A 15,486-nucleotide genomic window follows, 5' to 3' on the forward strand; every position below is an offset into this window, starting at 1 on the left:
GCAACCATTTCCAGGAAAGCAGAGCTCCATCATGCGTAATGGTTACCTGGGAATACAAAAGCTGTAACTCCAAAGCTTCCCCTTCCTCCATCTTCCCCCAGCTTTTATTGCTGAGCATGACGTCATATGGTGTGGGATATCTCTTTGATCAGTTGGAGTCAGCTGTCCCGGCTGTATCCTCTCCCAGCTTCTTGCCTACCCCTAGCCTCCTTGCTGGTGGGGCGGTGTGAGAAGCAAAAAAGGCCTTGATGCTGTGTGAGCACTGCTTAACAGCACTGTTTTGATCAAAAATCGAAAACATAGCACCGTGCAAGCTGCTATGAAGAAAATTAGCTCCATTCCAGCTAAAACCAGTACAGCTTTCTACACTTCACTGGCATCTTTACAGTTGTGTACCACTGGGCAGAAGTCAGGAAATAGGAGAACTCCTTTTATCTGTGTGAACTTACCACCTTTGTGCTCTGAAGAAAACTTACACTTTTTTATCAGGTTATTTGCTACAAAACTTCCCCATTTATTTGACAGCTGCTATGTTTGTTGTAAAGGTAACACATATTAACAGGGAAAGAAGGTTCCTCCAAGCAAGGCAGCGGGTCAGTGAGGATTTTATTGATAATGTTAGTGGCATCTGTGATTTGCACAGCACCAGGCAACCTGTTAACTGAGAGTCCTTGCTTGGCTCTCAGAAACTTGCAGGTGTCCTACTACACTGAAAATCAACTTGAAATCAAATGGCTATATTATGTAGGTAAGGGCTTCAGGGTCTCTAAACCCTAATTTATACATGACTAGCCAAAAGTAAGAAAACATGTTGGGAATGTGAAATAGAGGGAGAGAGAAAACAGAACAAGCTGATAGCAAGAATTGTTCTTGAGAAAGCTTCATGTAAAAATCAAAGCACCTGGACTTCATTGCATTCTGGTTTATAAGGTTTTTTAATCAACTAACTTCAGAGAGAAGGTAGGCAGTACCACAGCTGATGGCAGTGACCCAGAGTAGATCTACAAGAAGTGGTTTTATTAGTTTCCATTTATTTCAGAAATGTTTCTGCTGACTATAGACCATCTAGTCCGTATTACCCTCTTTTTGACCTCAAAGGAAGTCAAAATAGTGGTAGTCATTCTGCAAAAAAGTAACCGTATGAATCATTCTCATATCAGTTTCTATAAGGAAAGATATGTAAGTTTGGAAACCTAGCATATTCATTCATAGAGCATACCGCAGGAGGTAATATTTGCTGCAGGAAGAATGTTTCTGAATTAATTTAAGAGCATGCAGAATTAGGAAAACAAATGCAAATCTAGCTACAAGGGGCAGTAAATTTTCTGACACGAGGTCTCCAACTACCTGGCTTCTGGCCAAAAAACTGTCCAAACTAGCTTTCTTCTATTCTGGCTGTCATTACCTCTCTCCCTCTTGCAAGGAAGAAAGCCCTTTATTCAAGTGCTGCTGAAGTTTTGCTCTTCTTGCCTCCAGAAACAGCCAGGTGCTCCTTTTTTGTTTCAGTTTCTAAAGGGAAAGAAGGTCAATGGAGAATAACTGGCTAATGGCGTTGTGTGGGTCCCCAGGTGTGGTGTGGATGTCACCTTGGTAACAAACATTTTAGCTTTTCTCCTCGGCGTCTTGCAAATAACCATTAAAATCCTCCCACATATCCCTGCACATAACTTGGTCCATGGAAAAAATGTGAATAATATTTTCATAACCAATTTTAGAATTTAGGGGGTTTACGTATGAGAAAGTTTAAAAGCTGTCAGGATCTCTCAAAATACTGCAGCCAGCACTAAATGCGCTGGGCCGTGTTCCCTGCCAAAATCTTTCTAAGTAAATCCTAACGTGACTTGATAACTTAGCTACGGACCTTGGCTTGGAATACAGCCAAAACTTTGAAAGGCTGGAAGTTTCAGCTGGCAAAAATGCGAAGGTGAGATGGTGAATTCATAGCAGACTGGGGTTTAGCTTTAATTGTAATAAGAGAACTCAGCTCTCAAGCAAAAACCCTTAAAAAGAGAAGTGACAAGAAAAGGTGAAGAAGGAGAAAAGAGACGAGTTACAGTTTATTCCTCCCTCTGTGACTTGAAGCCAAGGCTCTCAGAGGTTTTTTTGGCTGTCATCTCCTTCAGTCTCGTTCAGAATTGGGAGCACAATGAAGCAGGATAATTTTCAGAAGTTAAATGATCGTTTCTTGTTTTAATTAAAGAAGGGTGGTTCTTTCCACATACTGCCCTATATCTAGGTTAGTGCACAAAGCCAGTGTCTGTATCAGCATCAGACTTTTCAGCAAACTCAGGCAGCCACTTTTGTACTCGCAATTTCACAGTGATCCTGTTCCCTCTTCATTAATGCAGCGTTTGGGGCTTTCACAGGCAGTTTGCAAACAGAGAATAGTTAATGCTTGCTTCACTCTTCACTCCAGTGACAACTTTCATAATGAAAATGCGTGTACATGAAAACATATTTCCATTGATGCTTTTGCTAGAAAGTGGTTTTAAACCTGAACTATTTTCTCTCTGCTAATTAACCAGGTTCCTCTCTCCCTTTAGTCAGTTGTTCAGGATGATACCTGAGATACAGGCTCCTCCACGAATGCTCCGTACCATGCTCGTCCTCTGCGTACTTTATTAGCAGAACACACACTCCTTCACCTCCCTCCCTTTTTTAGGTCATGTGATGAAAACAGGAGATTCCAGGGTTGCCAGTTTTTCATATTTCCTTTGATTGTGAATTATAAAATTAATTCCAACTCCTCTCCCTGAAAATACAGTATTTACCTGAATAATTATCGGTGAATGGATCAGAGGCAGACAAGTTGCTTCTGCAAAAACCATGTCAGGTATAACTTACATTATTTTGTAGTGCTTTGCAGTGTTTTACTTTCTGAATAATTTATCATTTTTATCATGATTTTCTTATTCATTTTTTTGGGGGAAGATTGTATTCAGTGTTTTAGATCACTGTAGGTAAACTACTCTTTACTATTGTCTACAAAATAATACGTATCTTAGTTATAGAACAGAGGAAGTGAACAGGGCAGCAAGGTACCCTGCAACATAAGTTTGATTTTTTATAGAAAGCCATGTTCCATCTCCTGATTTCAGCTTCCTTATCAGACAAACAGGTCTCTCTGCTCCCTTGAATGCCAGCCATTGAAAATATAGTTGCTCGCTTTGCATGTGCTCCACAGGAACACTATCATCTTTATAAATATGTACCTGGGTTAAGGTTGAACAGATGGAAGGTTAACAGTAAGCACCTTACTGTACGCTGCTGTGACAGCAGTGGTGTTAGCTAATTTTTTCTTGATTAGAACCAAACATCACATCCCAGAGGCAGGATGGAGCTGGGTCTCCCTTGCTTGACTGAGCATAATATATGGCCAAACTTTCCAGATCTCCTGCATCACTGGAACAGGAGCTCTGAATGCAGAGGATATCTAAATAGCATGAAAAAAGGATGTACAAGTTTCTTTGGCTGAGATGATAAACTTGTTTTGCATTTAGCAGATATTTTATATATTCTCTTTGGGAACTGTATCAAGTAAGTTTTTCTCTTATTTGTATTCCGCATGTTTTTACAGATGTCAAGTGTCTGCCTTACTATAGTCAGCAGTGTACAATATTACTGCAGTAACCTGTGACAATGCCTTTAGTCGTCTTGTTGTTACCTATTTATGGTACAGTAATGGCTTATTTCTTAGTCTAAACCCTAGGACTGTATTTTAATGAAGATTTAAGACTACAATACAGCTGCTATTCAAACTCTGTAAGAGAGGAACATGTTGGACTAGCTCAAGATTTACTGCTGAACTGTCACTCTTTAAGCTACCGGGTGTCTTTACCCTTCCGTGCAGTAGCTACGGTAGAAACTTTGCCCACTGCTGTGAAGCAGACACAGCGATTAATGAACCTGAGGCACGCTAATCAAACATATGTTTTCTTGACACAATGATTGTGTTATATATCACATCCGAATGTACAGGCCTTTATCTTTCCTTAATGATCTAGCAAGGGGGCTTTTTTAAATGTGGGTGTTTTTCATGCACTCCTTAGATTTGTTCCACAGGGGGTGACCATTAAAAACATCTGACAGGCATGCAGTTAGCCAGCTCCCTGCTGAGATTAGTAAAATACTATATTTAGTAGTCGCACTACATCAAGGAACTCCAGCATTGCAGGAAACAGTTTGATTCAATGCTTTTTTTCTGATTTTTTGAAATTTTTTTGTTGTATGTCTTGTTTTTTCATCTGGGACAACTGTTTTCATCTCGATCTTGTTTTTTGTATCTATGCTTCAACTTGTCGTAAAAGACTGTTCATACAATAGGATTTTTTCCCCAATTTTTTTTTGTTTGTTTTTTACTGTACTCGTGTTCTACTCTCACAAATAAAATATATGGAATTGTAAAGCAGGTAGTAAGAATGCAAAGTGGTATTCAGAATCTTGCTCATACTGCTCCATGTCTGAAGAGACTAATCTATTATTTGTTAGGAAAGCTAATACAAAGATTCACACTTTCAAGTCCTAGAATACTATACTGTGAAAGCTCCTAATATTGGCTTTGAGGAAATGGTTGAAATGAGCAAGTATATTTAATTTAGTTTCGCGCCAGGACTGTTTCTTTACCAATAAATATGCATGAAACAGAGTTTGAGCTCAAACAAACAGGATTGTTTTATTTTTTTTGCTAGATGGCATGACTAACAGTAGATGAGCAACAGAAAGAGGAAAATAAAAGACCAATATGGAAAAGACAAGCATTTCACCAGGAAGCTAAAGGAAGAATAATATTTCATGACACTCTTGTCCAAGTCAAATTACTATTTTAACATCTGATTTTTGAGCCCATTCTGGTTTGCTTGTTGCTGTAAATCCAGAGCAACCTATGTAAAATCTTGGAAATTATTCTGTAAATCAGGACTAAATTGGGTGCTTTCCCTTTAAGGGGCAGATTTAAAGGAATACCATCCTTTGTTCTAACAAAATAGTCCAGGCTTGTCAATCCAGAAGATTTGTGCATTGCTGAACATAATGGCATTTTATTACCTAGTTTATTTCTGTCTAGCATTCTAAGACTCCTGCTGATGCTTTGACTCAGAGTAGTTTTTGTTTGGAAACATGAACTCCAATGTCACAGATGACTTCTTTCTTTCGGTAATTCATATTATTTTTTTAAGTTAATAAATGTTCAAGATAGAAAGTGTTTGGCCAGACAAAAGTTGTGTTTCAAACTGTGAACATCTAAGGAGCAGTGTGTGAAAATGGTAGCCTTTATTTTTGCTCCCCTCAGTCTCTTATTAATGCACAGTTAGGTCATTTTTAACAGTAGTTTAGTATATTATAGTTAAACTTAACTACTATGCAGTAATATAACAGGTCTTTCACCTTCCTCAGTTGTGAGTCAGTAAACCATAGCCCTTGTTCATCCAAAAGGATGGATGTTCAAATGCAGAAGTGCCCATTGAAGACCAGCAGACTACTCCGTGCTTGAAGTTAGGACATTGTATTTACAGAATAATTTATGCAGATTAACTATGGCCATTATCTGAAATTGCATATTGATTCAGTGTGTTAAAGTGGCTTATTGCAAGACAAATCCTGCAATATTTTTACAGTTTCTATCAGAACACTTGCACATAGGGAAGGGTATTATAGTAAAGCTAGATTCAAGAGACATCTTTATATAAATACGAAAGAAATGGGAAATTTCCTGCTTTTGGAGCAGCATTATGACAGAAGTAACCTTAAAAGTAATTTCTTAGGCAGTTTTATGCAGTGTAATTTAGTTTCTCCTTTATAAAATAACATATGAGGTTGAGAATTTTGGCTATGCCATTCCACATTCAGTTGTAACATTGTAAACGTTCATCTTATATCTTCCTTTATGTGAAGCTATAAATGTCCATCCAAATATTTGCATCTCTTCAGTAATTTAAAATATTAAAAACAAGGGCCAAATTTCAACATAGTTGTCAAATGGTTTCAGACCTTCGCATACATTTCTGTATACATATGCCAGTTAGTAGTACCCCTCTGTACATACTCATACCATGCAGCTTGTTCCTGACTGAAGTAATCTGTGAAAAGGATATACAGTTGCATCTCCTGAGAATATCGAACATGAAAGCATACGTGTATGAGTAAATCTGTGGCATGTGCTTGTGGAAAAAATTACTTCTAGAATTTGTTTTGTTATTTTGATGCCTGGGATGCACTTTGTGTTTCACACATGGAGGTTTTGTGCCCTGCCCACACAGCACAACGGAGTGCTGTGTTTGGGATTCCTGAGCTGGTTATACACGATTTATCTCAGGTACTCCACGTATGTAGTTACCCAGGAGAAAAACTAGCAGTGCTGTATGCTTTTTCTGATAAATGAGCAGGCTCATTTAGAGTTATTGCCAGGATCTTGTTGTTGTGGCACTGCTTTGTGCTGTGTAGACATACCTTGGAGGAGAATTACGTGTATATCACTTATAATAGTCTGAGACTGGAGTCTTGCATTTTACTCAGAAACTTGCACAACCCTTACTACGGACATCTGTATGTTGGCCATTATTTTCTAACCAGATCCTAATGCTGTTCTATAAAATCTCTGCTTATATGTTATCCAAATAAAACATTCAGAATTCTAATGAGTGAAATGTCATTGCTGTTTAATCCTTAAAATGCACTGAGCTAATTTGTAAGTAAGTGTCCCTTAATTACAAAAAATTGAAGGCTGAAAATTAGGTCCTGGACATAGATAGTAATTATTTTCATAACTCTTTGATTTTTACCTCCTTAATATATGGAAAGGGAAAATGACCAATTGTGGTTAGGCGAGAGGCCTTAATGATGGGTTATAGTCCCAGCACTGCCATTCACTCCTGCCAGTGGCCAGTGAATTTGGATGAGTCATTTAATGTCTGTCCACAAAGTGTCCTCACCTGCCTAACAGAGTTATTGCCAAGATGAGCTGTAGTTAAGCACTCTTGACTCTTAAGGCACTGAGGAACTTATAAAAGTATTATTGTTGTCGTGAATCTCAATAATGGCCACGTAATCACCATTGGAGCGCTTGGCCAGCCTTCAGTTGCCACTCCTTCATTGCAGATGATACTGAATCAAGTATTTGCTATGCCTTCATGTTCCCCTGCCTTAGATGATAATGATGTTCTTAAACCAGTTATAGACGTACGTGTTTCTCCCATGCTTAGTCATAATAGCACGGACATGGAAACTGAAATATTTGCAACATACTGCTGGCTGATAATCTAGAAGCATCTGCTGTTATTCAGACTATTTGATAACTATTCAACTACTACCATTTCTTTCTGAGTGCCTATTTCGGACATTCTGTTCAGACAGGTAAATACCTAGCACTCTTGGTTGACAAAAATCCCAAACTTTGGATCATAGATCAAATCTGAAGAAGAAAGGAATAAAATGGAGAGTTTGAGAATGTAGCAGCTGGACTGATAAATAACAAAACAGGATTACTGGGAAACTGCACATACACGTGCCAAATGTAGAAGAAATCTGAATGTTTCTGCTGCCTGCACAAATCTATAGACTAGAGAGATTTGATGAAAAGACAAAGTTTTATTCTGTCCCCATTCAAAGTCCAGTCTTCTGGTTTTTATATCACTATTCATATCATTAACATAGGAAGTGTTTGTTTTGGTTCAACTGAAGAGCTTCAACAGGGCAAGAGATAATTAGAGGACTATTGTCTAAGAAATTACAAAATAATGGCCTTGATACATTCAGATGAGGCCAAAAGTGCATCATGAAATTCCTTCACGAAAGTGAAGCCTAGAAAGATACCAAAATTCTGAATTTATTGCAATTTCAATGTGAGACTCTAAAGGGAGTGTGGATCAAATCTGCTGTTGCAGATAATAGTGTCTTGTAATACCAATCATAATTTTTCCTCTGGATATCTCCTGCTCTTTCAGCTTGTTAACCTTGCTTTATTCCAGTGGACATTAGTGAAAGTGTAACCTTATTCATATTATTCTCATTAAAAATAAGCCTACAAACATGCTATGCAGTTCAGAAAGTGCCATTTTTCCATTTCTCCATATGTGCTCTAAGGCACATACTTTTCTTGGTCGCCAGATTTTGCCCCTTTTCCTATGTCATATTTGCACTACAGAATCATCCTCTTGAGCTTTTCTGCCCCATTTCTCCACATCGCATTCCCACAACACATATTCAGCAGAATATCTAGCTTGCATCCAGATACCGCAGTTGTGGAAGCTTGATAAGTCCTTGTCATAACAGTAGTGCCTGACATTTAAAGAACTTCAGTTTATATTTGCAAGCCAAATTTCATACCTTCATACCTCTTTCGATTAATCAAAGTTAAACCATTGTATATGTGAAGGGGCCTCTTGTGGTTTCTAAGTAAGTAGTATGGCTTTTCTGGCAGAGAGCCACGAGCAATTTAGTAGGCGCATATTGTGGGGGTTGAGAGAGGAAGAGAGACAGGCATAATCCAGAATGCTTTAAGAAGGGCTGAGTGAAACCAATATTTCTATACACAGTACAGGAATTTTGCTTTCTGTATCTTACTTTTGGCCACAGCAAAACTGTTTTGATGTGTTGTCAGTAAAGTAATTCTGAAATATAGCACTGACTTGGTTTTCCTCTCACTCAGACAGTTTTGCACTGGTTTTGCTTCAGCTGAAGCTTTCCCAATTTGCACCTGTGGCAAAGAAGAGTTAGGCACAGGGGGTTTAATCCACGTGGTGTACAATTAAGTATCATATACGCCACTAAATCTTTTCCACAGGAATAAGTCTAATATGGTTCCTAGTTGTCTTCAGAAATAATAAAGTTTAATTTTGTAGCCTAAATGTCAAGATGAGGCTTTATCATGTAACTTTTGCCTGAGAGCTGTACAGCTGTAAATAGATACTAACATAAAAGGTCTGTCTCCAGCAGAGCTGATCTCTCTTTCCATTTCTGACAGGGGTCACATAGCCAATGTAAATTACCACCATAAACTAAATTCCACCTCTCCTGTAGAACAAAGTGCTTGATCTGCCTGCTTAGAAGCCAGGAGCTACGCAGAGAACTGTAATATTTCAACAATTCAGCATGAGTGGCAACCTGTTCTTAATAATGGAACACTGGCAACATTTAACTTAATTTTGTCTCAATGTATTAAAATCTATCCTTTCTTTAGGGGATTTAAGAACTATCTGAAGGGAACTTGAAGACAAGGAGAATAATTCAAGTAGAAGCACTATCTTCCTCTGTATTTCATGCAAGATTCAGGTTCAACATGCCCTTCTTGACATCAGTAGGGAATGAGTTACTCTTAGAAAAGAATAGCCTAGACATCTCAAGAAGAATGTTAATTCTTCTCCATTTTATCTGTCATTTTGATTTAATTACAAAATCAAATTCAAATATACAACATTACATAGCCATGTCAAAAAGTTAGTGGATTTTAGTATAAATGGCATTACAACTGAAAACCTAAAATTATTATTGCCAAGTTTTTGAAGGTATAATGATTTACATGGATGTTTTAAAACTAAGCTACAAAATGCTGTTAAAAATGACATCTAGGGTAGAAACTATAATTTGAAACTCGATTCTTATAATTGTGTAGATACAACATCTTGAATTCAGTTTCAAATGTCTCAGAAATGGAAGAACACAGCACTTCTTTAAAAACTATCCAACAGGCATATCACAGAAAACTTGGCCCCAGTTCAGTATGTGACTACCTAGAATATTTTACCCACTCCTTGTTTGATATTAAAGATGAATTCAATATAAATGTTTGGAATTCTTCTTAAAAACTTGTTGAAAAGGGACAATATTTTAGCATGACTCCCTTGTACAAACCTGGTGTTTAGCAGATTACGTATGTTATTCTGTTATAGGTACACTACAGTGATAGACAAAATGGCAAAGAATGTATGACCTGTTTGACACTGTCTCCTGTGCAGATGACTTTCCAAGGTATCGGAAGCTCCATTGAAGCCAGCCATGACCAGGTATAATACCTTCACCCCACACTCTTGTAATTTTATTAATATCTAGTAAGGCTAGAATGTCAGCATTAGTAAATTTTAAATTTCGACACATCTTGTGATTTCCATATGGCATGTTCTTGTCACTGGGATTTGCCTATCTTGCCATAGTAAAATCCTGATTAGATCTAAAGAGTGACCCAAAAAGGAGACAAAACTATGTTGCCTTTTATGTATTTTTAAGACATATTAGGAAAGCTTGAAGAGCTTGCTTTGGTTTTAAAGTCAGATGTAAGGTTTCTGCAAAGGTTTTGTTTAATTTTATGTATAGAATCATAGAATCATAGAATTGTTAAGGTTGGAAAAGACCCTTAAGATCATCGAGTCCAACTGTTAACCTGTCGTATCAGGTCTTGTCTGTCCTTTTTTTACTAGAAGGTTATGGATAGCTGGAAGAGCAGAGAGATGAAGCCATCATCTCTAGCCATCACCTGTCACAAGAAACCAGAATTTGAGAGGGGAAAGGGATTTTTAATCAGACTGTGTAAAACTCCCATTTTGTTTGGCTGTTCTTAAAATGTTTAATTTGAGCTTCTGGCAAAAAGCCGGGGCGGGGGGCGGGGGGGGCGGAAATCTCAATGTTAATCACTCATCACCCTGTTGCTCCAGATGGGAACTGAGGGGGACTTCCATTCTAGTCTTCTTGTCCTCCAACACTCATGTATAAAAGCAAGACAAGACTTTGATACTCCAAAAGTTTTAAAAGCAGAAAGGAAACAAGTAGAAGAAAACTGTAAACCAAACCTTGCACCTTGCAGATCTTCAGTAGATTGGAAAAAGTACCATTTTTATTTGCCTTCGCAGGCCACCTTTAAATTGTACTGTGTTCACATTTACCATACATTTTATCAGGCTCTATTTAAGAGTCTCTAAGGAAAAAGGAAAAGTCACCTTAAGAATTATCAGAATAAGTTACTTTTGGGGAAAAAGTTCAGGCAGTCTTAGTGATATTTTTGGTTGGTGGTTTTTTTAATTGGAAGTTTCTAAGTTAGTTGTTAACATAACCTAAGCCCATTAGTTATTTACATGGTAACATGAGGATACTTCCTGTCCCGAAGTGTTTGGTGTTTTACAGTAATGGAGAGCTGTGGTAAGTCAGAACATACTTCGACAGACTTAATCCATTCAATTCTCATTTCATCCAGCAACTTGTTTATGCTGTTCTAAAGTCGGTCCGTTTTTCTTTCAGTAAAGATCGCCTTTTAAAATTTAGTTATAACTCAAATACAATATTTAGACATTTCAATGAATTTAAGGTGGTCCCTGTCAATTTGGTAACAACTACATTCTGGGCTACCAGCCAGCTTGGCCTTTGTCTTAGCATTTATTTAGGCTAGAGTATGATATGTAAACAGAAAAAAGACTTTGTAAGCAAAAAGCACATTTAAGCCATCTGAATAATTATATATTTAAGACATCTAAATGAAAAAGTGTTATTGAGCCTGCAAAATCAAGTACCTAGAAATTCGGAAATTCCAGATTATGTGCAGCATTAGTTTGATCCCAAGTGTACCCATTCAGTGCTCCAAACAGGACATTCTTCTGGGAGGAAAGAAAAAATGCATAAAATCACATAGATAAAGATTGTATCATAGCAATTGCACAAATGGGTAGAATTAAGTTTGCTTGGGCCATTATGTAGCTAGAATTTCCTAATCTTGCTTCAATTTGAAGTTTAAAAAATATTCATCATTGGGTTTAGTTACATAATTTTCCACAGGATTTTTAAAAAGGAAAGAAAAATGTTTTGTCATTACATGATGGAGTGGTTGTTGCATACTGAACCCACATCACTTGTGCAAAGATTTCATCTGAGCTGAAAGCAAAAGAAAATAATCATCTAAAAGCCAAGTGCCAACCAGTGGGTCACAAAATAGATCCACAGGATTCACAAATTTCTGCTCATCCTCTTCCTAAATATCAAAGGACTTCCACTTTCTGGATGAAGAGAGATGCTACTGACTGCTTGTGTTTGATAAGGGGGTGGCAGGGCTGGATTGGCGCATTATTTGCCATCACCTAAGTAGAGAAAACTGAATCATTAGCAAACAAACAGAAAGCACATCAAGTGTTTGTCAGGCACTGGAATTAATTAATTAATGACAAACTTAGAACTCTTAATGGACAAACTAAAAAAAAAATTCCCCTTTTCTTTCTTGTTCCTGTGTGATTAGTATGATTTTGCTTGTTTTTCTACAGTTTCCCTCACAGCAGGTATATTTGATAGTTATTCTTCCTATAAAAATAGGAGACAGAACTGCTGTACCTTTGTTAAGCTGAATTATCCACATTTTAAAGTTTCAAATGAAATAAGTGCGTGATACCCATATGCTATAAAACTTAAATTCTAGAAACTCTTCTTTAACTTATGTCATCTGTTACTTTTAAAGCATTTCTTTTGTATTGTATGGTAATTAGGATGGACTAGTCACCCAAAAGCCTGTGATTTCAATGGAGGCATGTTGATTTGTGTCAGTTATGAGGCCTGACATAGTTTGACTTCAGGATCTGTCTACATCTGTGTTTATGAAGATAATTTTTCTCATGTTCATTCTAAAATATAGATTTTATAATTCCTATTTTTTTAATGGGAAACTGTCTGAATGAGACTCTGGAATAGTTTCTTTCTGGGAAAGTGGTGGAATCTGTTGTGTGAGAATATCTAATAAAATAGCTGTATACCAGATTTGTCACTGTATTGTGGAAGAAGAACCACAGCTGACCACATACCTTGATCAAAAAAAGATACAGAAATGAAAAAAAAAAAAAAAAGAAAAATAGGTTCCCAATGGCATCTCCAGCACTATAGTCTACCTTTTAGATTGGACTTGTCTTTTGTAATGTATCTCTCTACTCACATCCAGTGGGAGATTTGTTACCCAGCAGATACCAGTGTGGTTACAATCCTACATAACTATATTATCTTGCTTTTTCAAATATGCCAAGACTTGACGCAGCAGTTTTTCAAGTCACTTGCTCTTTTCCTATACTCTATAGGGAGTTTTCATTCTTTAGATTGGTTTACCTTGTGATTTTAGTGAGTTTAAATTTTTTCCCCACATACTTCATTTGAGCAATTTCAGATTAAAATAAACATTTCATACTGGTACACTAATTAGTGTGTATTTCAAATATCTGATTAACAAGGCATATCTCATTTGGTCATGAAGCAGTATTGTGGAAGCAATTGCTGGTCTTTCATTTTTCTTTTGGCAAACACTAAAAAAGGGAAACGTTCCTAAAGTACCACTGCAGTCTAACCTGCCACATGTTTTGTTGGGTTTTGCATTCAGGTATGCCAGCCTCTTTAGTAGAAATTTAATGGGTTTTAGAATATTTTTTCCTGAATTATTTCTTTTTCAATTTTCTGTTTCCCAGTATCTGACTATAAGTATAAATTTCTCTTTCCTTAATGGCCACTATTCTTTGCTTTTTTTCAGTAGAATTTAGCTACAAGCAGCTTTTAATTAAAAAGGCCACCACTTTCGAGTGGCTTTTTCAAGCAAACCTGAGTTTGTCCTTAATGGTAATGAATCCTGGTATTTTCTACCTTGCTGTGGCACTGGAGACAACCTATTTTCAGGACTTAGTATGACTTCAGGCATACAGGGTGAAGCTAAGGAACGAATTGAATGTGGGTAATATAAAGAAACAGAAAGGAAGTCCAGGTAGTTGTTCTGTTTGTGTCACTAAGAAAATTCAAGGCATGAGGGGTGGGAGACAGAAAAAGGAAAAATTTAAAGATAGGAGGCAAAAAATAGGTGCAGAAAAAAAGCAAAAATAGGTGGAATGGAGTAGAAAACTAAGAAAGTGCAGGGAAATGGGGCAGTGAATGTCTAAAGGCCATGGAAGTGGGATAAAGAGAGGAAGTTAGAGCTAAGTGGAAGAGGGTGCTCAAAAACCCAACCAAAATGAATAAAGACATCTTCTCTACTGCTTAGTCTGAAAGTCTTAGAGAGTTCTGCCTGCTTAGCTTCTCAAAGTATTGAACACTGAATTGCTTGTTACCGATACAAATGAATACCTTTCAGCTTTAGCAAACTGGGTTATATGAAGAGCTCTTTGAATTCTTGAGCACAGACGTACCAAGAACTTTTAGTTAGAAGATGTAATGCTGTCGGAGCAAATTATTGAAGGAAATAGAGATTTCTGTTTCCCCTAAAGACTTCTAGTCAATGCCATTGAGTTGCTAAGAGATGTACTTCACTTAACACAAATTATTGAGCTCACTGTAATGGTAGCTAGGTTAAACTTGGCAGTCTGTGTCATATAAGATGGCCTGTGACATAGTTTCAATCTAAGAAGTGACTACTTCTGCTACGTCTTGAACAAGCCAGTGTCAAACTCAGCTTCCATGTTTGCATGTGTATTTTGGAAACATCTTTAGTGGCTTTGTAATAATTGCTGTTTTTCTGAATGCTTCAGCTCTAAGTGACTGTAGAGCTCTGCTTCAGGGGTATCATACCCCTGTGGTTGTCATACCTGTGAAGAAAACCCTGGAAAAAACATCTTGGGTGCATTCTTAAGGCTTGCTGAACAGCAGGAAAATTGAAAGTATGAACATTCATTTTTTAATAAAATTATTTTCAAGTCAGTCTTGGTGGTGAGAAAGAACAGAATGGGCTCATTTTGAGATTTTGAATGCTTGCCATGGAGTACTCTGCTTGTACAACTGTGTTTTTAACCTCCAGTAACTTGATGTTCATTGAGGGCTGACCAGTTCTCTACTTAAATTTCAGGAGACAGATCAAAGACCAGTGCATTTTCTTAAAGTTTCATTACTTTAATACTTTTTGATGATTTTGGAGGTTTTAACATATGCGTGTTTTTTGGAGCCAGCAATACTGCTCATTCGTTCATTACTGACTTCTGCTGTTTACTTCACCCAATAGTCCCAATGAGATGTGTGGTTAAAATGATGTCAATGAATCTTTTACACTTATATTTTTAGTCCATGCTTTCTTAATCCCATCCATTATATTTGTGTTGTATATTAGACCACGTTTTTTAGAACTCTTCTACACTTTACAATGCATAAAATAGAATACTTTTATTTTCTAGGACAGATGATAACAATTGTGTAATGATGTTATATATAATCTACCACTATTACCACTTTTATTATCAAGTATAAAAACAGCTAGAAAGAGAATAAGAAATTGTAGAAGTGGAAGAGCTGCTGATGAGATAGACTTGATAAGAGAGTCCAGCAGGGAGGACTCTGTAAGAAAAACAAAAGCCAAAAAAACTAATGGTGCAGTCAGTGAGTATGCAGAGGATGAGAATTTGCCCAATGCTGTAACCAAAAACCATGAATGAGATTGGGTTTTTTGTTAAGATACCTTTCTACATCAGAAAAAAAAAATATTTGCTGGACACTACATTAATTCCTGCTTAAAATTAATTTTGTTCTAAGGCAAAATTAGTATTTTCTAGATGTTCAGATTTACTTCAC

The 15,486-nt window shown here is 37.1% G+C and overlaps 1 protein-coding gene across 2 annotated transcripts in view; it reads left to right on the plus strand.

Annotated features, from left to right (window-relative positions):
* Positions 1–15,486, plus strand: part of STAU2 (staufen double-stranded RNA binding protein 2) — a 175,353-nt gene that overhangs the window by 102,533 nt on the left and 57,334 nt on the right. For both annotated transcript variants that reach the window (XM_082308942.1, XM_082308943.1), the window contains exon 13: positions 9,882–9,995. In XM_082308942.1, coding sequence (XP_082165068.1) covers positions 9,882–9,995 — 114 coding nt within the window. The remainder of the gene's footprint in view (positions 1–9,881; positions 9,996–15,486) is intronic.

The sequence above is a fragment of the Platalea leucorodia genome (genome assembly GCF_965183815.1).
Source record: "Platalea leucorodia genome assembly, chromosome: 1".
Classification (NCBI taxonomy): Eukaryota; Metazoa; Chordata; class Aves; order Pelecaniformes; family Threskiornithidae; genus Platalea; species Platalea leucorodia.